Source organism: Xenopus tropicalis, chromosome 8 (assembly GCF_000004195.4).
Source record: "Xenopus tropicalis strain Nigerian chromosome 8, UCB_Xtro_10.0, whole genome shotgun sequence".
Classification (NCBI taxonomy): Eukaryota; Metazoa; Chordata; class Amphibia; order Anura; family Pipidae; genus Xenopus; species Xenopus tropicalis.
Window position 1 is genome coordinate 120,242,387 of NC_030684.2, and position 25,479 is coordinate 120,267,865.

General features: G+C 38.0%; 1 protein-coding gene across 1 annotated transcript; it reads left to right on the forward strand.

The window, feature by feature from the left end:
* The first annotated feature begins 14,030 nt into the window (after positions 1 to 14,030).
* LOC101732942 (vomeronasal type-2 receptor 26) lies at positions 14,031 to 24,838 on the forward strand. The gene is made up of 4 exons (XM_031891704.1): positions 14,031 to 14,285; positions 20,373 to 20,561; positions 21,156 to 21,279; positions 23,919 to 24,838. Exons 1-4 carry the CDS (start codon positions 14,031 to 14,033, stop codon positions 24,836 to 24,838), a joined length of 1,488 nt encoding a protein of 495 aa, XP_031747564.1.
* Positions 24,839 to 25,479: the final 641 nt, after the last annotated feature.

A 25,479-nucleotide genomic window follows, 5' to 3' on the forward strand; every position in this document is an offset into this window, starting at 1 on the left:
GGGTCTGTATGTGAGTGGATAGGTCAGTATGGGTCTGTATGTGAGTGTATAGATAGGTCAGTATGGGTCTGTATGTGAGTGGATAGATAGGTCAGTATGGGTCTGTATGTGAGTGGATAGATAGGTCAGTATGGGTCTGTATGTGAGTGGATAGATAGGTCAGTATGGGTCTGTATGTGAGTGTATAGATAGGTCAGTATGGGTCTGTATGTGAGTGGATAGATAAGTCAGTATGGGTCTGTATGTGAGTGTATAGATAGGTCAGTATGGGTCTGTATGTGAGTGGATAGATAGGTCAGTATGGGTCTGTATGTGAGTGGATAGATAGGTCAGTGTGGGTCTGTATGTGAGTGGATAGATAGGTCAGTATGGGTCTGTATGTGAGTGGATAGATAGGTCAGTGTGGGTCTGTATGTGAGTGGATAGATAGGTCAGTGTGGGTCTGTATGTGAGTGTATAGATAGGTCAGTGTGGGTCTGTATGTGAGTGGATAGATAGGTCAGTGTGGGTCTGTATGTGAGTGGATAGATAGGTCAGTGTGGGTCTGTATGTGAGTGGATAGATAGGTCAGTATGGGTCTGTATGTGAGTGTATAGATAGGTCAGTATAGGTTTGTGTTCACTGGGTTCACTTGGAAGGGTTGAACTTGATGGACTCTGGTCTTTTTTCAACCCGACTTTACTATGTAGATATTTAACTATGTAACATTTAATTTTCAATGCATTTGCACTTTTTTAGAAAATTGATATTATAATAATGAAAATGTCTGAAGAATATCTGACCAGTTGTTAATTAGGTTTAATGTTTACATTTTTAATCTTTTATTACAGCCATGATGTAAATGGAGCGATGTGGAATGTTTAGGGAGAAGTGAGACTGAGCAGTAAATATCAGCGAGTCTCTCAGATCCCAAACTGCTGGGCATTAGCTGACATGATTACTGGTGGAGAAAACAAAACTATGAGCAATGAATTTCTTCTTTTGGGATTTCAGATACTTCACAGCCTCAGGATCCCATTTTTCTTATTGATTTTAATCCTGTATATTTTCACTATATTAGGAAATGCTACGGTTGCTGCATTGGTGTTGTCTTCCCATAGCCTCCAGCAGCCAATGTTCTTCTTCCTTGGCCATCTCTCTCTTTGTGACATTACACTCACCATCACTATTGTCCCTGTCTTGTTACATGGTGTATTGAGAGGTCCAGTAAATCTATCTGTTGCTGCCTGTATCACCCAGTTTCAGATCTTTTTTGCTGGTGTGGCCTCTGAGTGTTTCCTTCTTGGAGTTATGTCGATTGACAGGTATGTGGCTATTTGCAGCCCTCTCCAATATAGTGCCATTATGAGAAAAGAACTCTCTTTTGAACTTGTTACTCTGTGTTGGATCCTAGGCTACTTCTTTGCATTAAATGTGACAATATTGATAAGCAGGTTAACATTCTGTGGTCCTAATGTAATTGACCATTTCTTTTGTGACCTCCTTCCAATTCTACAACTTTCTTGTTCAGACACTTCTGCAGTGAAACTGGCACAGTTATTTCTTGCCTCTGTAACAGGTGTGTTTACTGTCATGTCTATTATTGTAACATACATCTATATTTTAGCCACAGTCTTCAGAATTCCATCGACCACAGGAAGGCAGAAAGCTTTATCCACGTGCAGCTCTCACCTGGCTGTTGTGGCCACATTTTTAGGCTCATTGCTCGGTCTCTATGTCCTACCTTCCAGTGGGAACACGCTGACTGCAAACAAGCTCCTGTCTTTGCTTTATACTGTGGTGACTCCTCTGTTTAATCCCATAATATACAACTTGCGGAACTGGGAAATAAGGGCAGCTTTAAAAAAAATCATATGGAGAAGTAAGCTGAATTTGTTTTGATTTTTTATATTTAAGTAGGTAGAATTTTGCAACTAAAAAAATCTAAAACATAAGTATGATTTCTATTATATGCATGCTTTGAGAGATTTATTCATATGGCACAGTATAAAGTGTGCAGTGTTTCACCTTATTGTAATGAAGCATAAACAGAAATAACAGTATGGCAAAATCTGCATTTAAAAATGTACATCTTGTTAGTGTCTTGTTCAAAAATAATATCGCACAGAATGGTAAATATTCAGCTTAATGTATTAGCTGAGGAGTGCATTATCGCTATACTTTATATATAAAATATAAATGTCCAAGTATAAGGATGATTAGTAATTAATACATGGCAGCTCAGAAACCAGTGCAATTGCATCAGAATATAATAATCAGCCCTGTAGGATCAGCATATATGATAGGCCAGCCTTATTTTCTGCTTGATAATTAGTTTTTTCATTACATATGATAATCACTTGTATGAGGAATATGATTCGCTCTTGAATTTTTTTCTCTCGTGAAGTTAATTGAGGTTTCTCTCAAGCTTACTGAATTATAACCAGTGTGATCTGTGAGACACTAACTCTTCTACCAGTCTCTTTTGTTGTGTTTGTCTGGAGTTGGCAGCAGGTTCTATTTGGGACCTATCTTTGGGAGAAGGTTTGCTAGATGGTGTGAAGAACATAAGTCATTTTAGATTGAGTTATTGGGCCTGGTATGACATGTTTTGTGTCCTATGGAAAGATTTATTGGTCAATAAACCACCAAAGAGCTTGTTCCAGGTTCCCTTTATATAAATTTGATATATTTCATTACAATCACAACTTGCTCTGCTTATCATAATTTCTGCTATCCATTTCCTTTATTAATTATATCTTCCTGTAGCCTCTACAGTAACAGAATAGGAGTGATATATTACCCCGGGGGGCAAAAGTGCAAGTGCATCTATATCTATCATCTGTCTATCAGTACAGGTATCGGACCCCTTATCCGGAAACCTATTATCCAGAAAGTTCCAAATTACGGAAAGGCCATCTCCCATAGACTCCATTTTAATGAAATATTTCACATTTTTAAAAATGGTTTCCTTTTTCTCTGTAATAATAAAACAGTCCCCAACTAAGATATAATTACCCCTTATTGGGGGCAGAACAGCCCTATTGGGTTTATTTAATGGTTAAATGATTCCCTTTTCTCTGTAATAATAAAACAGTACCTGTACTTGATTCCAACTAAGATATAATTACCCCTTATTGGGGGCAGAACAGCCCTATTGGGTTTATTTAATGGTTAAATGATTCCCTTTTCTCTGTAAGAATAAAACAGAACCTGTACTTGATCCCAACTAAGATATAATTACCCCTTATTGGGGGCAGAACAGCCCTATTGGGTTTATTTCATGGTTAAATGATTCCCTTTTCTCTGTAATAATAAAACAGTACCTGTACTTGATCCCAACTAAGATATAATTACCACTTATTGGGGCAGAACAGCCCTATTGGGTTTATTTAATGGTTAAATGATTCCTTTTTCTCTGTAATAATAAAACAGTACCTGTACTTGATCCCAACTAAGATATAATTACCCCTTATTGGGGGCAGAACAATCCTATTGGGTTTATTTAATGGTTAAATGATTCCCTTTTCTCTGTAATAATAAAACAGTACCTGTACTTGATCGCAACTAAGATATAATTACCCCTTATTGGGGGCAGAACAGTCCTATTGGGTGTATTTCATGGTTAAATGATTCCCTTTTCTCTGTAATGATAAAACAGTACCTGTACTTGGTCCAAACTAAGATATATATATAATACTTATTACAACCAAAACAATCCTATTGGGTTTATTTAATGTTTAAATAATATTTTTAGTAGACTTAAGGTAGGAGATCCAAATTATGGAAAGACCCCTTATCTGGAATACCCCAGGTCCCGAGCATTCTGGATAATGGGTCCCATACCTGTATATAGATAAAGACAAGCGGTCCTCCGCACTCACCCATTATCAATATGCTAAGAACATTTAGGCATTTTGTGCCAGTTTTAAATCAATGCAAAAATGTTATTTTATGGTTTATTACATTTCTCCTAATTCAGTTCTAGCTTTTTCCCATATACTTCAGTAGAGTTTTCATGTAATAAACAGTGAGAGTTTTTCTCCCTGAATTGCATCTGGCTCTAACATTTCTCATAAATTTATTTTTAAAAATATGATTAAACGCATTTCTATGAAAGTCTGACATTTACTAAAAAATCCGAACTGAAAGTCTGTGTGGGAAAAAGTTGCAGAAACTGCGACTTTTTGTAATTGTCACACTGAAAACCGTTTTTGAGGCAAAAGAAGGATCTTTCAGGAAAGGGAAGGGGCATCTGCCGTTGACTCTTACATCTCTGGAAGTTTTAGTTGGCGAATTGTGGGATTCGGATGTTTAGCCGTTTGGACGCATAGTAAAACTTGAAAAAGTCACAACTTTTTTCCCCGCCTGTTTATAATCTGAATCGGAAAAAAAAATCAGACGGTTAGTAAATGGCCCCCTAAGTTTCATTTGATTATTTTATAACACATTGTTCACAGGGATTAAGATTTCTCTGCAACATACTTTTTTATTGGCCACCACTGGGATCAGCTGACTGTAGCTTGGAATGATGGGAGCTACAACATAGAGCTGGCCACTGCTCCTGTATAAACTATAGCAAATAAAGAATGGGCACTTACCAATTTACTTACATCGAACTGTTGCTTAATTCATGGTTTGGTAAAATTGCTGCAATTAAAATGAACATCTGCCATTGGCTTCTACATGATCTCGGCAAGTTTTAGCTGGTGAATTGTCGGATTTGGATTTTTAGCCTTTGAAAATCTCGAAAAAGTCACAACTTCTTTTCCTGTGACTTTTAGTGCTTTAAATTGGAATTGGAAAAAAAAAAATCCAATGGTTAGTAAATAGCCCCCTAAGTTTAATTTGTTTATTTAAGACTTCTATTTGTTCATAACACTTTGTTCACAGGGATTAAGATTTCTCTGCAACTTACTTGCCCTTTTTTTATTGGCCACCACTGGGATCACCTGACTGTAGCTTGGAATGATGGTGCTTACCAATTTACTTAAATGGAACTCTCACTTAATCTCATGGTTTGGTAAAACTGCTGCAATTAAAATGAATGTTCCCCAAATTCCTATATTTATTCAAGTCATAGACACATAAAGGAACATTCATTAAATTATGAATCCAAAAGTCAACTCTTCAAACATCTTATTATCTGAGTACTTGTACTTTCAAATGTGGTATTTTTTAGACCCATTTCCAAAGGCTTTTAAAGAGAAACCCCCTAATTTGTTTGAATTTCCAGCATTAATAGGTCTACCTTAAAAACGTTTCATAATGAATGACCCTCCTTGACTTTCCAGATATAAGCATTCTTACATGCAGAAATGGGAGGCTATACTGGGGCATAAAATGTTGATAGATGTCTGGTCAGATATCTCCTCAAGCGCACAATGGATGGCATGCTAGAGTAGGGTGATGTGCCTGAGGAGGAGGAGAGGGAGTGCAGTCCCTGTAGGCAGGCAGAAGGGGCTGGGAGGCAGGATGAGGAGGATGCCCAATGAGGAGGATGAAGGAGAGGAGGACAGGGTCCCTGAAGAGCAGGGGTAGCAGGGCCCACACTGCCCAACCACTCCAGGGCACAGAGCAGGGGGAGGAGGAGGGAGATGACCTGCTGCATCTAGAGAGCAGTCAAAAAGAAGTTGGTCAGGGACACCCCTTCTACATGGCTGCCCATATGCAGACATGACTCCAGAGCGTTCCCCGGATCTGCTCCATCAAAGATCAGGTGGAATACTGGGTGGTCACTGAGCTTGACCCACGGTACAACAAAAAGGTGGGGGAGTTCCTTGCACCCTAGGTTGTAGCCCCAAATCCCCTGGCTAACTCTCATCTCTACAAGTGAACTAGTACCGATCTCCTTACTAGAATAGTCCTTATAGGGTACAGTCTCCCACCTGGTCTTGCTCTGTGGTCTTCTGTCCTGCCTGTTGATGTTCTTAGAGGAAGTTCCTGTCTCCTGCACTTCCTTTAAGGGAATTCCCCTAAAGACCAACGGTAAGGGTTGGTGCTACCTGCTGGCTACACTAAATATTGCCTTATTTATTTACAATTTAAATAAATCTTTATTTTATGTTCTTATGTGATCCTTGCCCTGTACTACTTGAACTGTACCTCGTACTTGTACCTTGTAATTTGTATTTGTACTGTACTGTACCTTGTACTTGTACCTGTAGTACCCTGTACTATTGTACTACCCCTTGCCCCTTTACTCACCTTACATCAAGAACAGGAACAGGAAATAACATCACATCCTAGAGACTCTTCCCAGTATGCACAGGTTTCGAGAAAACTTTATAAACACAAAATAACACGTATACTGACACCTACTGGCAGGACTAAATAACAGTATAACCCTGTATATATGAGAAGGTTTTTGTTGCTGACGGTGTACACACACTCAGAGCTGTCAAACGTCCCCTATTTTTTCAGGAGTCACTTGATTTTGGTGACTCTCCCCTGGTCTTCCGTCCCCTGTCCCAACAGCATTCTCCAGATTTTTCCAAAAACTCCCAAAGTTCCTCAATTAATTCTCGGCATGCATGTGCAGTAGTATTTTTCATTTGAAGCATTTGCGCATGTGCAGGTATGAATTTTCAGGGTCAGCTGGGCTTTTGTGCATAAACGTCATGTCACTTCCGGAAGCGTGTATGATGTCACTTCCGGAAGCGTGAATGATGTCACTTCCAGGTATGCCGTGCCGCAAAATCACCCAGTAAAACATTTGGCATGGCTGACAGCTCTGCACACTAGTCTAGCACAACGGGCTTAATAGAGGCCTGTGAAAGAGGGAACCTGTAGGGAAGCATGTACAGGTAAATGTCCTTGTACTGACTGGTAAGAGAGAAGGTGACTCTCTGGAGACCTGCAGCAATGTGCAGTGAATGAAAAAAGGTATTGTACACATTGTGTTTGAGTAAAGTGTTAGGGTTCCTGACCACAGACTGTAAATGTAGTGACCTGAGGGAGCTCTCCTGCCAGGACAAAGGCGTATATACGGGAACAAAAAGGGCACGACCACAATGGCAGTTCAAACTTGTTCAGTTTATTCTTATGTGCTCATAGCTTTTATACCTTTGGTGTACATGCAGATACAAAGGAATTTATTATAAAAAAAAAGGGTAGGATCTCATTAGCTTCAAGGATGGCCTTCAGGGATGGCAACTGCAGGGCAGAAAATTAAGGAGGCCAAAAGGATGCGTCAGTACACAGATAAGATTAAGTTGTTTTTCAAACCGTTATTTCGTAAGGTGCCAGCCGTGCATGGCTATTTGCCCTTAATATGACCAAGTCTGTCTTCTTTAAATCTTCATCCTCTCCCTAAAAATGCTACTCTATAATAACTGTGGTGCAGCATAACTTCTATTAGAAGATCTAACCATTAGGGTGCTCTGAAAGTCAACTTGTTCCATGCACCCCAGATCAGATCTATACTCCACTCAAAATAGCAAATCTGTTGGGATGAACTTAATGTGGGACAGCTATATTGCCCCCCCCCTTATAAATGTAACAAATATATCTATATCTAATATATCCACATCATCTATCTCTATTCTACTCTATTCTTGAAGTTTAATTAAAAGCCTAAACTGTTTGCTTTTATTGTTTAAGACCCCCACATCAGTGTGCATGGAACCGTGTTCTTCTGGTCACCGAAGAGCTCATCAGAATGGGAGGCCAAAATGCTGCTTTGACTGTATTCCCTGCTCTGAAGGGGAAATTTCAAATTATACAGGTGTGTACAAAGAAACAGACTGCTCAAAGAGTACAGACTGATAATAAAATCTTCTGTTCCCTGTAGTAATAATAAACATTTGTTCTTGATAATATTGAACTTGGCCAAATGTGATGATTTGCTCTCTTGGAGCAAAAAACATTTTATTTTCTGCTTAATTTTATTGGATTTTCCTTTTTAACAATATTCAGTTCTCATATATTAGATTAGGGCACAGAAAGGTACAGTGGTTAGTAATGGAAAGAGATGATCATGGGAAAAAAGCTAAATTGCAAACCAGCACAGTTTGTATGATATACTAACATTTGTTCAAAAATGCATATTGGGCAACAATCATCAGTGAAAAGTAACCCTAATAGCATTACAAGTCCTGGAGGTACTGAATATGACCACCAATAATTCCAAGTTTTTAGTCATATTCTAATATATCCCCTCACACCACATGACTTTTGTTCATAAAGACATATGATTATGATGCTATTGATTATGGGGTGGGATGGGTTTTTGCATTTACAAGTATTTTTTTTTCTGATTTAGTTGGACCAGTTTGTATTAGGTAATAAAACCCAAAACTGAACAACCTAGCACAGAGACTCACTAACTCAATTCTATACAAAGCAAGATGTGCCATAACAGGCAGATGAAAAAGACAGAATTGCCTTTAGAACACTGCCTGTTTTGATTAAATAGGACATATAGGACATCTCTCAAATTAACGTGAGATAGGAGAAAATAAACCAACCCATTGATATAAGAGAGTATTTAAATTAATAAACAAGAGTAGGGTTGCCTGGGAACTCAATACAACGATCATGGCGTGATAATCTTCAAGAATCCTGCCTGGTTTTCCAAATTGGAAAAAACAGGCAGGTAGTTTTTACCAAAAACCGGGCTGTTCAGGTCAAAACCAGACAGGTGGCAACCCAACAAGAGACAAAAATTAAACCCACTGTAAGAGATGAACTAGGAAACAGATTCCAGTGGGCCACTCCAGGTAAGTTGGGTTCCCATACAGGTAACTACAAGGTGATTAGGCTGCAGCTGTGCAGGGGTTGGCTCAATAAGAAAAGGAGATGGGGTTTTAGTGTAAGGTAGTGAGAACCTTGGTGAAAGCAGGAGCTGCTGTGATATTACTTCCTTGTAAGTCTGAAAAACATATTTGTGCTGTTTGCTTTGCAAGGGATCAGGGCACAAGTCCCTTGTTCTTGGTCGGTAAGAGAAAAAGAATTGTGTATTAGTTGGAGCTGAATAGGCTTAGGATTATTTGTTTTCTGGTTTTTTTTAAATAAACTGGTCAAATACCAGTTATACTAAATTGAACTTTCAGTGCCTCTTCTTTGAAGTATCTGGAAGTGTACACAAAGGTCTATTCCCCAGTGAGACCACGGTCCAACTAAATCACTATGCCACAAGATACTAATTATAAAATACCAACATGTTTACCCCAGAACAGCTTGTGATAGTTCCTATCAGACCTATCAAAATGAAGTGCAATGCAAGCCTTAAATTGACTTAAATGGAATGACTGACTATTGCTTTCATTCTTAGATCTGGAAACCTGTGTAAAATGTGCTGAAGCCCAATGGCTGAATCCAGCTAAGGATCAGTGCATTAAGAGAGTGATTGGCTTCCTGTCCTATGGAGATCTCTTAGGATATATACTGTCTGGATGTGCTTCAGTCTTTTTTGTTTTGACTGCTGCAGTATTTTTGGTCTTTATAAAACACAGAAGGATATCAGAATATCATCTACATCCTACTTATGGCTCTTCTGATGTCCTTCCTTTGCTCTTTCATCTTTATTGGACAACTTACTGGGGTTACCTGCATCCTGAGACAAACTACATTTGTGTTTGTCTTCTCTGTTGCTATTTCTTCAGTTTTAGGAAAAACAATAATGGTTTTAATTGCTTTTAAAGCCACAAGCATAGAAAAGAAGTTTAGAATGTTGGGAGGAATTAACATTTCGCTGGGTTTGGTTTTTATTTGCTCATTTGGGGAATTTGTATTATGTGTAATTTGGCTAATAATAAATCCACCACATGTAGAGTCTGATAATAAAACTGTACCAGGAAAAACAATTCTACAATGTAATGAAGGTTCCATCATAAGTTTCTATCTGGCAGTTTCATACATTGGTGTATTATCCCTTATTAGCTTTGCTGTCGCTTTCATTGCTCGCAAGTTACCAGACCGTTTCACAGTATTGTGGAAGCTTCCTTAGCGCTGACCATGAGTTTGTCATAAATAAGAGTGTCAGAGTGTCATTTGGCATTTCTAGTGAAATCTTTAAGGTGGTTAGACACTGGCCATTTGTCTATGCTATGGAGTGGCCATTGATGCTTTTCAGTATTGTGGTTGTTTTATCCATTTTCAACTTTCCAGATACTAAAGGTGGCCATACACATTAAGATCCGCTCGCTTGCCGATGTCGCCAAGTGAGTGGATCGTCTCCCGATATCCCCACCTACGGGTGGGCAATATCGGGAGAATCCAGGCTAATTCGTTCATTAGGCCGTGGGGGCCAAACGATCAAATTATTACGGCGGGTATAGACAAAGTCAGTCCGGGAACCGCTTCAACGAGCCGATGCGGTCCCCGATCCGTCTAGATACTTTAACCTGCCCTATCAAGATCTGGCCGATTTCAGGCCAGATATCGGTGGGGCAGGCCTGTCGGGAGTGCCCATACACGGGCCGATTAGCTGCCGAATTGGTATAAGGGACCGTTATTGGCACCATTCACACCAGACAGACTGTACTTTTTTAGGAGTTCTACCAGATGCAGTAGAATATCTTATAATATGCTACATCAGGACTGGGTAGACAAAGAACACAAAAAGAACAGCTTCCTGGTCACAGGAGAATTTTTGGGCAATGGGCATTGTGAGTGATTCTCAGACCTTTGTGTCCATTTTTAAAGATGTATCATAAACTGGGCAAGTTTTCTGTTTGACCCTGGTCTTGTGTACTCTTCATTTCCAAATATAAAAAGTATACAACCTATTGGAGAAATAAATATTATGTGGCTGATTTACTAATTACTTATTTTGTGAAGGCCAGGCCTTACTAGCTGTAAAATATACTATGTTATTTTTATATTAGTCATGTGTCAAATGTGACTAATAAATATGCCTTTACTGGTCAAATGACATGAGCCATAAGGCTCTTGATGGGGGTTCCTGCTCAAGGTCTGTTGCAACGGTAAAAAAAAAGTAAAATTATATATAAAAAATAAAATCATATCTACGTGCAAAACAGATTGTTTCTTGATCACTCTGTTTCATATCAAGCCACTTATGCCATAAAACTTAATGACTAAACTTACATAACAAAAGGCAAAATGCTCAGTAGTTAAAATTACTTATGGACTGGCAATTTTAGTGATACAATCGCTGTTGACAATCTTTTTTTGTTGTTAATTAGACATCACCTGACATGTCCTCAAAGTGCTTCTTTCTGAATAAAATTAGCAAAACTATAATTACTGAAAAAAAAGAAAGGATTTAAGAGCTAGGCTCCTTGTACACTCCGCGCTGAAGGAATATTGTATAATGCTGATCTATACAAACTGCTGCACCTATACATCTTCTTGCTTCACTTTTAAATCATTTGAACTTTATGTGTGAGCATATCTATTGAATGGCTTGATTAGCCAGATACCTACAAAATGAAACTGCATTTGGTGAAGATGGCAAAGCCTTTATGGAAACTGATACCATTAAAGCTCATTTTAGTTCTCCTTTTATTTCCTGGTAGCACCGGAAAATTCAACACATTAGGACCAGACCAACCATGTGCACTCAGTGCTTGTACTAATCCTTTGGTGTATGCTGTTGATGGAGACATTATAATAGGGGGCATTCTACAAATATTTTTGGTTGCTTCTGGTGGGATGCCTGATTTCCAAGAAGCCCCTAGTCCCGTATATTGCGTAGCGTAAGTAACTGCAGTTGAGATGATACACATTGGGGGACATTTATAAACTTTGCTCAGTGCATTATTATTGTTGATTTCCACATTTCTCCCTAAATGCTTAAATATTACGCTGCTCTGACAGTCTTTCCTATTTTTGGAAAAATACTGTAGGTGAGATGCATACTGTGCACAAATATTTGCAAAAAAAAAATGAGATGGGTGTTGGTGCGAGTGTGGTCACTATTCATGGTCGTTGTATATATCGCTGATAGTAAGTTTGCAAATAAAAAGCTTGTTCAGCTTTATAGAAATGAACATGGAGGGCAAATATATTAACTGTGTGATTTATCCTGTGCTGCGCAAAGTCTATAAATGAGCCCTAGTGATGCTGAAATGAGACACACTTCTATCAAATTCAGCAATTTGTTTTACAAAGGAAGATTTTCAATCAGAAACAGTGGGTAGCCTAGCAAACAGAAACACTCATGAAGAAGGGAGCTGCCATACAAATCAGCAGTAGAGTCATAATAAAGAGTCTTTCCAAAGCAACAGGCTGGAACTCATAATAATGAGCATAAAGAGTCTTAATAGCACAGCACTCAATGCTCATTCAATCTTCTAACATTTTCTTGCACAGTTGTCTTTTTTCTAGTACTGTTTGTGTTAATACTACATTTAACCTTAGCCATGCCACAACTAATCATTTTATTTACTTTGTTAGGCATTCTTTCAGACAAAATTGCATGCTTATACCAAGACCACAGACAAAAATTTGGCTCTTATGAGTTATTTCATAAGTGACAAGGTATGTTTAGATTGTGGTTATCCATTATTTGAACTTTCTTTTGGTTCTAGGGGCACTAATATTGCAAAATCTTGCAAGTTATCAGCTGTCTAATAGATCTTATCCTTTAAAGCAGGGGTAGGGAACCTATGGCTCGGGAGCCAGATGTGGCTCTTTTGATGGCTGCATCTGGCTCACTGGCAAATTTTTAATAAAAAAAAATAACGGGCCTGCGCTTGGCGGATAGAAGACGTGTTCTAAGCCTTAGAACACGTCTTCTATCCGCCAAACGCAGGCCACGCCTCTGCATCGCATCCGGCATCCTTGGGACCCACCCTACCTTTCCCCGCAGCATCCGTACATATTGTATGGCAAATTATAATAAAAAATATAAAAAATATAATAAAAAATATAATGAGGGATAATACAAAATATTGATATTGCAAGAATTTTTCTTAGAATATAACTGGAAATTCAGCTTTAAAACATAACATTTAGAATTGGTTACTGCTGCTGCTAGTTTGGGAGTATTGGGGATATTTTGTGGAGAACATTTGTGTGTCTACCAGTGGCCTGTGATTGAATTCATATTTCTTACTTTCATTACATTAGAATTTAGGGAAAATCATTTAGCTTGCATGGCAATTTAGCTACACTATGATCATTTCAAAGTATATAAATATCCAATATAAAATCCAATCTTTTAGGATTATTTAAAGCTTCCTCAGCAGCCAACTTTGATCTTTAGGAAAGTGTCTGGAAATATGCAAGCTTAATACTGGTTGCAAGATCACTCACATGACTTCAAAGTATGCTGAGCTACTCATTGTTAATGGCCCTAGTGTCTATGCTTCAGGCCCTTTACTGGGAAATTCAATGTTCTTATCAAACAATGATATGACACTAACCATTTTTTGGGTAGAAAGCTCCAAACTTGTAGCTCGAGGAGATTAAAACCAGGCCTTTTCCCCAAACAAATGAGAATGCACACTGTCAGCCTCCGGTAGACAGATAAAACAAAGTTAATTTGCACAAAGCTCCTGATTGGTGATGAGTCAAAAGTGGCTACCACATGACTTTGTTGGATGTGACCCTGACCTGTTTGCTGCGACTGTGACTTTTTCCTCACTCTGCAAATTTTTGTTGTGCCAATTTTTGCCGAAATGCTACATTTCATGGTGAATCCTTGGCTGGTGAAACATATCACTCATTACTACTCCTAATGCATTTTGTGCCACTTAATAATAAACATACACACATTTACCAACAAAACAAAAACACATACTCCTTATCTCACGGTTTGTTACAGAAGATTTACTCTATATATACTCAGTTCATTATTAGTGATCACTCTTTGATTGGTATGCTCTCATATATCTTCCACCATTCCTCCATACATAAGGACTGATGCCATTTTACAAGCTTTATCATTTTGTAACTTAAAGGCACTATGAAATGTAGCTCTAATAAAAAATGGTAAAAATAAAAGAAACAAAAAGGAGAACAAAATGAAATATTTTTAGTAGTATAATGTAGAAGTCTTCCTAGATTTTTGTTATAATTGGGAATTATGGTATATTTCTAACAGACCTTTATTTCGGTATCTCACCCACCTCCTGGCCTTTATGTATGCTATAGAGGAGATCAACAACAGCACAGAGCTTTTACCCAACATCACTCTAGGATACCGTATCTACGATGCATGTACCAGTGAAGTAATTGCATTAATGAGCACTTTCAGCTTATTATCTGAGGAAGAAACTCCAGCTCCCAACTATATCTGTCAACCAGATCAGAAGTTGGTGGCATTTGTTGGACACTTGTTATCTTCTGTAACTTACACCTCTGCAGAAATCACTCAGCTGTATGGATACCCTCAGGTACAGACATGTAAAAATTATGATTTTAATAAATTGGCTAAATATGATTTTAATAAATTGGCAGTTGTCTAATGATATGACAATACACTTAGGGGCACATTTACTAATCCACGAACGCCCGAAAAGAACCCGAATGCGTTTTTTCCGTAATGATCGGTATTTTTGTAATTTTTTTTCGCCGCTGGCGAGACTTTTTTGCGAATTGTTGCGACTTTTTCGTCGCCGTCACAACTTTTTCGCGAATCGTCGCGACTTTTTCGTCGCTGCTGCGAAAAAATCAGATTGGTTTGTCCGCCGTTTACAATTGCTCAATACGAAAAAAACGAGGCGGCGACGAAAAAGTCACGCAAAATCCGATAAAGCCGTGACGACGATGAAAAAATCGCGCAAAATACGAAAAAAACACGACAGCGACGAAAAAGTCGCAAAATTTTCGTTTCCAATCCGATTTTTTCCCATTCGGAATTCGGATTTGTGGATTAGTAAATGTGCCCCTTAGGGTGTGATTTATCAAAACCTGTATCCAAATTCTTTCCACAATTCAAGGGTTTATTTGCACTAAAACTCCCAATATTATCCAAAAACTTGAATGTAAAATCTAAAAGCTTGTGAGTTTATATAGTCAATGCGAGTTGTCCTAGGGAAAATCAAGCCTTATTTCCAATTGAAGATATTCAAGTTTTTTTTTATTTGAAAAAAAATTCAAATAATAATTAAAATGGAGTTTTTTTCCAATGCAAGTTTATTTGATTCTCCAAAAAAATTAATATATAAACCCATCAAATTTGACCTTACTGAGCAAAAATAATTTAAGTATCACTGAAAGTCAGAAGGCAGCAAATAGATACCACAGATACTAAGGGGCTGATTTACTAACCCACGAATCCGACCCGAATTGGAAAAGTTCCGACTTGAAAACGAATATTTTGCGACATTTTCGTATGTTTTGCGATTTTTTCGGATTCTGTACGAATTTTTCGGATCCAATACGATTTTTGCGTAAAAACGCGAGTTTTTCGTATCCATTACGAAAGTTGCGTAAAAAGTTGCGCATTTTGCGTAGCGTTAAAACTTACGCGAAAAGTTGCGCATTTTTCGTAGCGTTAAAACTTAACGCTACGAAAAATGCGCAACTTTTCGCGTAAGTTTTAACGCTACGCAAAATGCGCAACTTTTTACGCAACTTTCGTAATGGATAGGAAAACTCGCGTTTTTACGCAAAAATCGTATTGGATCCGAAAATTTCGTAAAGAGTCCGAAAAAATCGCAAAACATACGAAAAAATCGCAAAGTACCGATCATTACGAAAAAAACGCAATCGGACTCCATTCGACCCGTTCGTGGGTAAGTAAATCAGCCCCTTAGAATAGTGATGAGTGAATGTTTCTCTTCGGTGAAAAATTTGCGAAACTTTGAAAGAGTTTGGGAAACGGCAAAAAATTAGTAAAACAAAAATTTTTTCGCATTTTTTTTACACGCACAACTTTTTTTTGTTGTGCGACAGAATTTTCCATGCCAAATTTTTGCATCTGTTTCGCGAAAACTGACGAGACGCAGAAATTCACCTCGAATCCATGCCTGACGAAAAATGTTGCTCATTACTAACTAAGAATATTAGTGCACTGCAAACAGAAATATAGACCACAAACTAATTAAACTGTCGAGACAACTTCATTCCCCTTGTATAGAGCACTGTAGGATTTGTATTACATACTGCTAATATTTTTCCCTTCCACCATACAGCAACTACATAGTACAATACTATATTGTTATAACTTAGAGAATTAAAGTAGTATGGTGCACTACATCGATCAAACTATGCAATACGTTTACAGCTTATTCATATGGAATCGAAAGGGGTATGGGTTTAAAAATGTTTTTAAAAAAAATAATTTCCTTCATTTACATGTGCACCTAAAATTGTATTAAGGCTAAATATTAGGATGTTTTTGAGACTATTCCGAGGCTAATTTATTGCTGTATGTTGTACAGGTATGGGATCCCTTATCTGGAAACCCGTTATCCAGAAAGTTCCGAATTATGGAAAGGCCATCTGCCATAGACTCCATTATAAGCAAATAATTCACATTTTTAAAAATGATTACTTTTTCTTTGTAATTATAAAACAGAACCTTGTACAGGTATCGGACCCCTTATCCGGAAACTCATTATCCAGAAAGTTCCGAATTACGGAAAGGCCCATGGACTCCATTATAAGCAAATAATTCAAAGTTTTCTCTGTAATAATAAAACAGTACCTGTACTTGATCCCAACTAAGATATAATTACCCCTTATTGGGGCAGAACAGCCCTATTGGGTTTATTTAATGGTTAAATGATTCCCTTTTCTCTGTAATAATAAAACAGTACCTGTACTTGATCCCAACTAAGATATAATTACCCCTTATTGGGGCAGAACAGCCCTATTGGGTTTATTTAATGGTTAAATGATTCCCTTTTCTCTGTAATAATAAAACAGTACCTGTACTTGATCCCAACTAAGATATAATTACCCCTTATTGGGGGCAGAACAGCCCTATTGGGTTTATTTAATGGTTAAATGATTCCCTTTTCTCTGTAATAATAAAACAGTACCTGTACTTGATCCCAACTAAGATATAATTACCCCTTATTGGGGGCAGAACAGCCCTATTGGGTTTATTTAATGGTTAAATGATTCCCTTTTCTCTGTAATAATAAAACAGTACCTGTACTTGATCCCAATTAAGATATAATTAATCCTTATTGGAGTCAAAACAAGCCTATTGGGTTTATTTAATATTTAAATGATTTTTAGCAGACTTAAGTTATGGAGATCCCAATTATGGAAAACCCCAGGTCCCAAGCATTCTGGATAACAGGTCCCATACCTGTATAACAGTTCTATGTCTTCTATTAGTAAATGCAATTTGGAGCCTATAAACTTAAATTGCTCCAGTTAATCATAAAATACATTTTGCTTAATGCTAGTTATGCTTTTAGATTTCTAAAAATCACTATTTTACAAATTTACGAAATTTGTTTCAGATAAGTTATGGCGCTCTGGATCCTGTGTTTAATGACCGCGTCCGTTTTCCATCTGTTTATCGGACAGTTCCCAATGAGTATTCCCAGTTTAGAGTTATTATAAGATTACTGAATCATTTTGGCTGGACTTGGGTGGGAATCATTGCATCAGATGATGAGAGCAATCGCCAAGCCAGTGAGGAGCTGAGAAAGGAAATGGGGAGAAATGGAATCTGCGTGGATTTTCTAAAGGTTATCTTAAATTCTGAGATAGAAACCAGTCTGAAGGAAGCTACTAAAGTCATGAGACGTTCCTCTGTCAGAGTCATTATTTTATACCTCAGAACAAGTTCACTGATAGCTTTGCTAAGTCTCTGCCCTGTTAAACTGATGTCGGAAAGGGTTTGGATAAACTCCGTAGCTCCAGATATTGTTGCAGAGTATAAATTCAAAGACTTCCTGCATGCTTTCAATGGCTCATTATTAATTTCCCTTCCAAAGGGAGACATCCCAGGATTCAGTAGCTTTATTTCTCAAGTCATTTGGACTGATATGCTAAAGAATATATTTGTAAATTATTTATGGGGCATGAATGTAGGTTGTGCAGATGTTTTCCGTTACAGCGTTAAGAATTTTACATGCCCAAATGCATACAAGATAAAAGAATATTTGTTGCATGAAGAGACTATTACCCACCGTATTAAGTACACAATATACATGGCTGTGTACGCTCTAGCCCATGCCTTAGACATGATGCAATTACCTACAGATTTTCTGAAGCAGTCTCCAAAAAAGAACATTGGCCAAATGAGAATTAAGGTTGGTGTATATATCTGCCCCTGTTGCAAAGAAACAAATAAGGAAGCCATTCAGTATCTGAATCCCACAAATACTTATTTATCTGATGTTTTCCTGTTTATACCAACATTTTTTCAGGTTTTAGCAACTTTTTTTCTTGTTCTTTTTCGACAGGAGTTTTTTCCCTAAATTTATTTTTTTACTTATCTTCTGAAACTAGAAAATTCAGGAAAAGGTGAATTATTTACAACCATTTATTATTACTCAATGCAGACCCTTCACAAACATTTGTACCTGCCAACAATTATTGGTGTGCAACTATAAACATTTATACAGTAAGTGAATACAGCACCTTACAGATTTGACACAAATAGCAGATATGATATACATAACTTAATTGCAAACAAAATTTTATTGCTTCATTTTATACTTTAAATATTGGGCAAGTTAGGGAATGAATACTAGGGGATGTAAAAGCAGTGCTGTGGTTGCTGTAGGTGTTCAGAGTAAAGGTGGCCATACACGCACCGATATTATCGTAAGAAACCTCGTTTCGTACGATATTCGGTGCGTGTATGGCATGTCGGCGAGTCGACCGATATCGCAGGAAGCTGCCGATATCGGACGACTCGCCGATCGGACAAGTTTGAAAATTTTGATCGGGCGCCATAGAAGGCGCCTGACCAAAATTCTCCCTTCAGAGCTGAATCGGCAGAAGGAGGTAGAAATCCTATTGTTTCTACCTCCTTACCTGCCGATTCAGCCCTGAATGGTGTGTGGCGGATCTTACGATGTTTCGTGCGACCGATGGTCGTACGAAACATCGTCGGATCGCCACGTGTATGGCCACCTTAAGGTACAACTTGCGCTCCATGCTAAAACTCAAACAGGGAAATATAATACACGTTTGCTACTTATCTAGTACCAGGTATAGGACCCATTATCCAGAATGCTCGGGACCAAGGGCATTCCGGATAAGGGATCTTTCCGTAATTTAGATCTTCACACCTTAAGTCTACTAAAAAATCAATAAAACATCAATTAAACCCAATAGGAACCTTTTGCATCCAATAAGGATTATTTCTATCTTAGTTGGGATCAATTACAAGGTACTGTTTTATTTCTACATAGAAAAAGGAAATCAGTTTTAAAATTCTGAATTATTTGATTAAAATGGAGTCTATGGGAGACGGGCTTTCCGTAATTCTGAGCTTTTTGGATAACGGGTTTCCGGATAAGGGGTCCGATACCTGTAACTCATTTCAAGCAATCAGATGTTTGTTTTCAAACAGCTAATGAGTAAATGCTACCTGATTATTGGTTTCTATTGGTTACTAGACAAGTAGCGCATTTTTTTTACATTACTCCCTGAGAGATGCACCATGGTGCAACAATAAAAACGCACAATCCTCTGGCTTTGTAAATAATGCTACATTTACAGATAAAGGCCTAAAGGTCCCCATACACCTTAAGATCCGCTTGCTTGGCTAAGCGAGCGGATCTTCTGATATCCCCACCTATGGATGGGCGATATTGGGAGAATCAAGGCTAATTCGATCGTTTGGCCATGGGGCCAAACAATCGAATTATAACGACATGTATAGGCAAAGTCGGTTCGGGGACCGCATCAACGAGCAAATGCGGTCCCAGATCCGACTAGATTTTTAAACTTCCCCCATCGAGATCTGGCCAATTTCAGGCCAGCTATCGGTCGGGCAGGCCCGTTGGCAGCCCCCATACACTGATTAGCTACCGAATTGGTCTAAGGGACCAATATCGGCCCGTGTATGGGGACCTTCAGTTAACTGGGCCAAAATATTAGTGTGACTTATTAGAAGTCAGATACAAAGATACAAGGTGTAGTTCTCCTCTTGGTAATATGTATCCCTTAAGGCCCTATTGCCAAAATATTTTTTTTTGTACTTTATGAATAATGCTATGCTACTAACTGAGAAGTTATTATTTCTCAATTATAAATTAAGTTGTTTTTATTTTAAAATAAGTCCACATTGCCAAATGCTTATTTGAACAATAGGAACTTATAGGAAGCATGCTCTCATATGATGAACTTCACCTTTAAAGACATTTATTGTATTGCGAAAGGGGTTATACACCCGTTATAGACCCATTATAAAGTTGACATCCATTTACTGTATAAGCCTTATCAGTTGTGTTTCCAATGTCACCCCCTTACGCATTTGCCAATTTTATTAGTGGCCGTATAGACAAAATTTAAAAAAAGGAATGTAAAGTAAATCACATTTAAGTCTTTTTTAATTGTAGCTAAACTATTACCTGAAAAACATTCGTATGAAAATGGCATCTAAAGAGGAAATATTTTTCACCAAGGACGGAAATATTCCAGGGAAGTTTGATATTCTGAACTGGGTTATTTATGGAAATGGAACGATCAAGAAGATCCACGTGGGGAGATTCTTTCCAACTACAGATGACCTAGTTATCCACGAGAAGGCAATTACCTGGGGCCATTATTTTCAAAAGATGTTAAAGGTTTGAGTTTAAGTGGGGATTAGAAATATCTGTACAGCTCAGGATCATAGTATGGGGCGTTTAAATGATGATGTGTTCAACAATTTTGCATTCAAGAGGAGCAGAAGGCATGTAGGCCTCCCCCCTAAGCACAATATTGCCTACTGTAGTGCATTTGCACTTTTGCCAAGGTTTTACTCACATTATCCCTACAGTCTCTCTCATATACATCACAGTGCCATCAGGAATTCCATTCTCTCTTTCTTTCTCTCGCCCATATAAGCACAAGCGCAATGTGTTAGGCACAAAAACACATGCAAAACCATATAAGATTCATTTACAAATGCAGCGTAGAATGCAAAATGGAATTTTCAAAAGCAAATCACAATTTCCATTGTAAAATAACAGTTATCCACACAATGTTTTCTTTTAGATTTCTTTCACAACTATTTTTACACTACATTTCTAAGCTTTGCTACACATAAACATACAGTAACAACACAGCTTTATAAATACTGTACATGTGACGCCATATTTGTCATGGCATTAAAGTGACAATGTACATTTTTTTTTAAGATTCCAACATCATTCTGCACACAAAAGTGTTCCTCTGGCCAGCGAAGAGCTCATCAGACTGGGAGGCCGCCATGCTGCTTTGACTGTGTTCCTTGTTCTGAAGGGGAAATTTCAAATTCTTCAGGTGTTTAAGAAGCACGTTAGTCAGGGGTACATACTATTAGGTTAAGTTGATAAAATGTTTTGTTCTCTGTGGGGGGGGGGGGGGGGGGGGGGTGGATGATTTCCTGCTCCTTCTTATCAGACCAGAAAGGTCTCTCCCACCCTCCTCCCCTAGAAGAAGATGATTTATTTATCCTCTGCTCCCATTTTGGTGGAAATACCTCAAGCTGTAGATGCTCCAGGTATTCATTTAGAAGATGACTGTGCTGCCTCTTGATTATTCTTCATTTCTATGAAGAATGGTGTCAAAACTGGGAAACCTATTTAAGGTTCCACGAGGAACATGCCAACCTGCCGTAGCATTGATCTAAGTTCTGTAGCTATGGCAATCTGTCCATGGACTAATTTAGTTGCTATGGCAATATGTAGCAGGGACACCATAGGGATATTACATTACTATGCCCATGGACAAAATTGTACCCCTTAGGACTTGTATTCAGGGTTTAGCTGGTTTTGCACCTAGCTCCCTAACTTATGTGTCAAAATGGCAGGTAAGAGGGAGAAGAAGGGACTCCTGCCTACTTACCCTCAGCCACCTCGTGTGAATACTGTGCTGCTGAATGCAGCCAAGCCTGTATTTATGGGGGAACAGAGGTCTCCAAACTTGATTCTGTAGTGTAAAGGCATCAGATATGGGAAGGGCAGGACAATAAATCTGAAAAGCATGGCAGATTGTGCCTATTTTTGAAATTTGCATCCTTTGCAAAATGGCCCCTGAAATGCATAAGACAGAGGTTTTCTAAATTTTCCCTTTTGTGATGTCTAATATTTGCTGACATCCCCCCTTACAATTATAAAACCATTGCTGTATCAACCCTTCAGCCATACTTCTGAGAATATGCAGGGAGACCAATAAATATTCTCTGAAAATCTTACTGTAACTGGCTGGCAATATAGTTAAGCTGGGGTGAAAAAAGACCAAAGTCAATAGAAGCTTGCAGCACTACTTATAATGGTAAACAGACATTATTTCTAAATTACCCCTTAACTGTACTTCAGATTGGAACCCCCAGCCTAGGGGCTGACCGCAGTTTGGGAACCACTGGTATAAGAAGAGATTCCATTTCTCTCATATATTTTAAAAGCAGAGGAGAAAGATTATGGGCTAATGAATTGTATTACATATATATATACACCCCAGAAAGTCCAGGTTTGCAGGCAATGTGACATATGTACATACATACAATGAACAATTAGAACTGGTGACAACTGTTAACAATAAAAGTATAAACATGCATGGCGTAAACATAAGCACAATGTAAACAAAAACAATACATTTTAAAAAAAAATAGCTTTGGATTGGTTGACTGGATGGGCACCCTATTCTTTATTCAATTTTTGGCTGTCCCATATTAAAGTTGGAGCTTATTCACTATTAAACTACAGGTATAGGATCGCTTAACCGGAAACCCGTTATGCAGAAAGCTCCAAATTACGGAAAGCCTGTCTCCCATAGACTCCATTTTAATCAAATAATTCAGAATTTTAAAACTGATTTCCTTTTTCTCTGTAATAATAAAACAGTACCTGTACTTGATCCCAACTAAGATATAATTACCCCTTATTGGGGGCAGAACAGCCCTATTGGGTTTATTTAATGGTTAAATGATTCCCTTTTCTCTGTAATAATAAAACAGTACCTGTACTTGATCCCAACTAAGATATAATTACCCCTTATTGGGGCAGAACAGCCCTATTGGGTTTATTTAATGGTTAAATGATTCCCTTTTCTCTGTAATAATAAAACAGTACCTGTACTTGATCCCAACTAAGATATAATTACCCCTTATTGGGGGCAGAACAGTCCTATTGGGTTTATTTAATGGTTAAATGATTCCCTTTTCTCTGTAATAATAAAACAGTACCTGTACTTGATCCCAACTAAGATATAATTACCCCTTATTGGGGCAGAACAGCCCTATTGGGTTTATTTAATGGTTAAATGATTCCCTTTTCTCTGTAATAATAAAACAGTACCTGTACTTGATCCCAACTAAGATATAATTACCCCTTATTGGGGCAGAACAGCCCTATTGGGTTTATTTAATGGTTAAATGATTCCCTTTTCTCTGTAATAATAAAACAGTACATGTACTTGATCCTGACTAAGATATAATTAATCCTTATCGGATGCAAAACAATCCTATTGGGTTTAATTAATCGTTTATTGATTTTTTAGTAGACTTAAGGTATGGAGATCCAAATTACAGAAAGACCCCCTTATCCGGAATACCCTTGGTCCCGAGCATTCTGGATAATGGGTCCTATACCTGTACTGCATTTGTCTATATTGCTAATGTAATTACAGAGGTCATTTACAAAGCCAGGAACAGGGTGCAAAGTGCAAAAATATATATATATATATCCTGCATGAAGAATTGAGGACACACCACTGCCTATATTTAGCAGTACTATATTCATAAGAGGCATGTGGTTTGTGGCATAGGGACATTCCTAGGACATCACCTGGTTTAGGCTCAAGGGGGACACGACTTTAGCAAATGACCACTTCATGCTCTTGCACTTGCATCCATCAGTAAACGACTAATGTGCCCCGGGGTGTAAGTTTAAAAAAAAATAATTTTAAATTTAATTTCATAGAACTGGAAATCTGTGTGAAATGTCCCGATGATCACTGGTCTAATCCCACTAGGAATCGGTGCATTAAAAGGATAATAGACTTTCTCTCCTATGAAGATCTTTTGGGATACATACTGTCTGCATGTGCTTCGTTATTTATTGCTAATACTGCTATGGTGCTTTTGGTCCTTTTAAAACACAGAAGGACTCCTATAGTTCGTGCCAATAATCAGAAAATTAGCTACATCCTACTTATGGCTCTTCTGATGTCCTTCCTTTGTACTTTCATGTTCATTGGACGACCTACTGGGGTTACCTGCCTCTTAAGACAAGCCTTGTTTGTGTGTGTCTTCTCTGTTGCTATTTCTTCCATTTTAGGAAAAACAATGACAGTTCTGTTTGCCTTTAAATCCACAGAAACGGCCAACAGGTTTAGGAAATGGGGAAAAATGAATATTTCCATGGTTATTGTCTTCCTTTGCTCTTTTGTTGAATTTGTTATATGTGTCATTTGGTTAACAACGTCTCCACCATATGTAGAGTCAGATATCAAAGCTATACCAGGGAAAATAATTCTACAATGTAATGAAGGTTCAGTTATAAGTTTCTATCTGGCAGTTTCATACATTGGTGTATTATCCCTTATTAGCTTTGCTGTCGCTTTCATTGCTCGCAAGTTACCAGACCGTTTCAATGAGGCGCAGCACATCACCTTCAGCATGCTGGTGTTCTGCAGTGTCTGGGCCTCCTTCATCCCAACATACCTGAGCACCAAAGGCAAACACATGGTGGCAGTGGAGATATTTGCCATCCAGGCCTCTGCAGCAGGAATGTTAATGTGTATATTTACTCCAAAATGCTACATTATTTTGCTAAAACCAGAGCTTAATGTTAAAGCAAATCTTACCTTTAAAAGAAATCCAAAAAGAATAAATAAGTAATAATAAGAAATGACTTATATGTAGGAAGTTCTGGTCCAAGGTAGTTTTATCTTTGACTGTATTTTAGGTTTTTGTGCTAAAACTCACAAGCTTAAATTGTTTAATCAAATTAAACATTTACTAAGCTAAAAAAAATAAATAAAAAAAACGTTGGAATCTAAAATCTTTACTAAAATGAATTTCCTGCCATTACTCCCCTCTGGGTGCCCAAGGGCCAGTCTGTTAGGATGTTGCTGATGACATTTAGAAACCAGCAGATCAGTATGGGCATTGTTAACAGGCTCCCAAGATTCACCTGTGAAATCAAGAGAAAAAGAACACCAAGGTCTAGTGGGTAATGGTAAGGGTTAAACAAACCATATAGTTGGGGCTCAGAGACCTTTGCATCACAAGTCTGACAGCTTTACACAAGCCCTTCACATCTGATCTAAGACCAGGCCACCAAAAAGTCCTGTGTATTAAATTTCATTAAAGGGTTTAGAAATTCCTTGGTGTTCTACAATGACAAAAGTGCGATTAATTAGCAAAATTATTTCACAAAGATCATGTTTTACAAATTTGTAGAATACTTTGATTACAAAAGACTGAGCTTTAGCATCCTACTACATACCTCCCAACAATTGAAAATACGACAAAAAGAT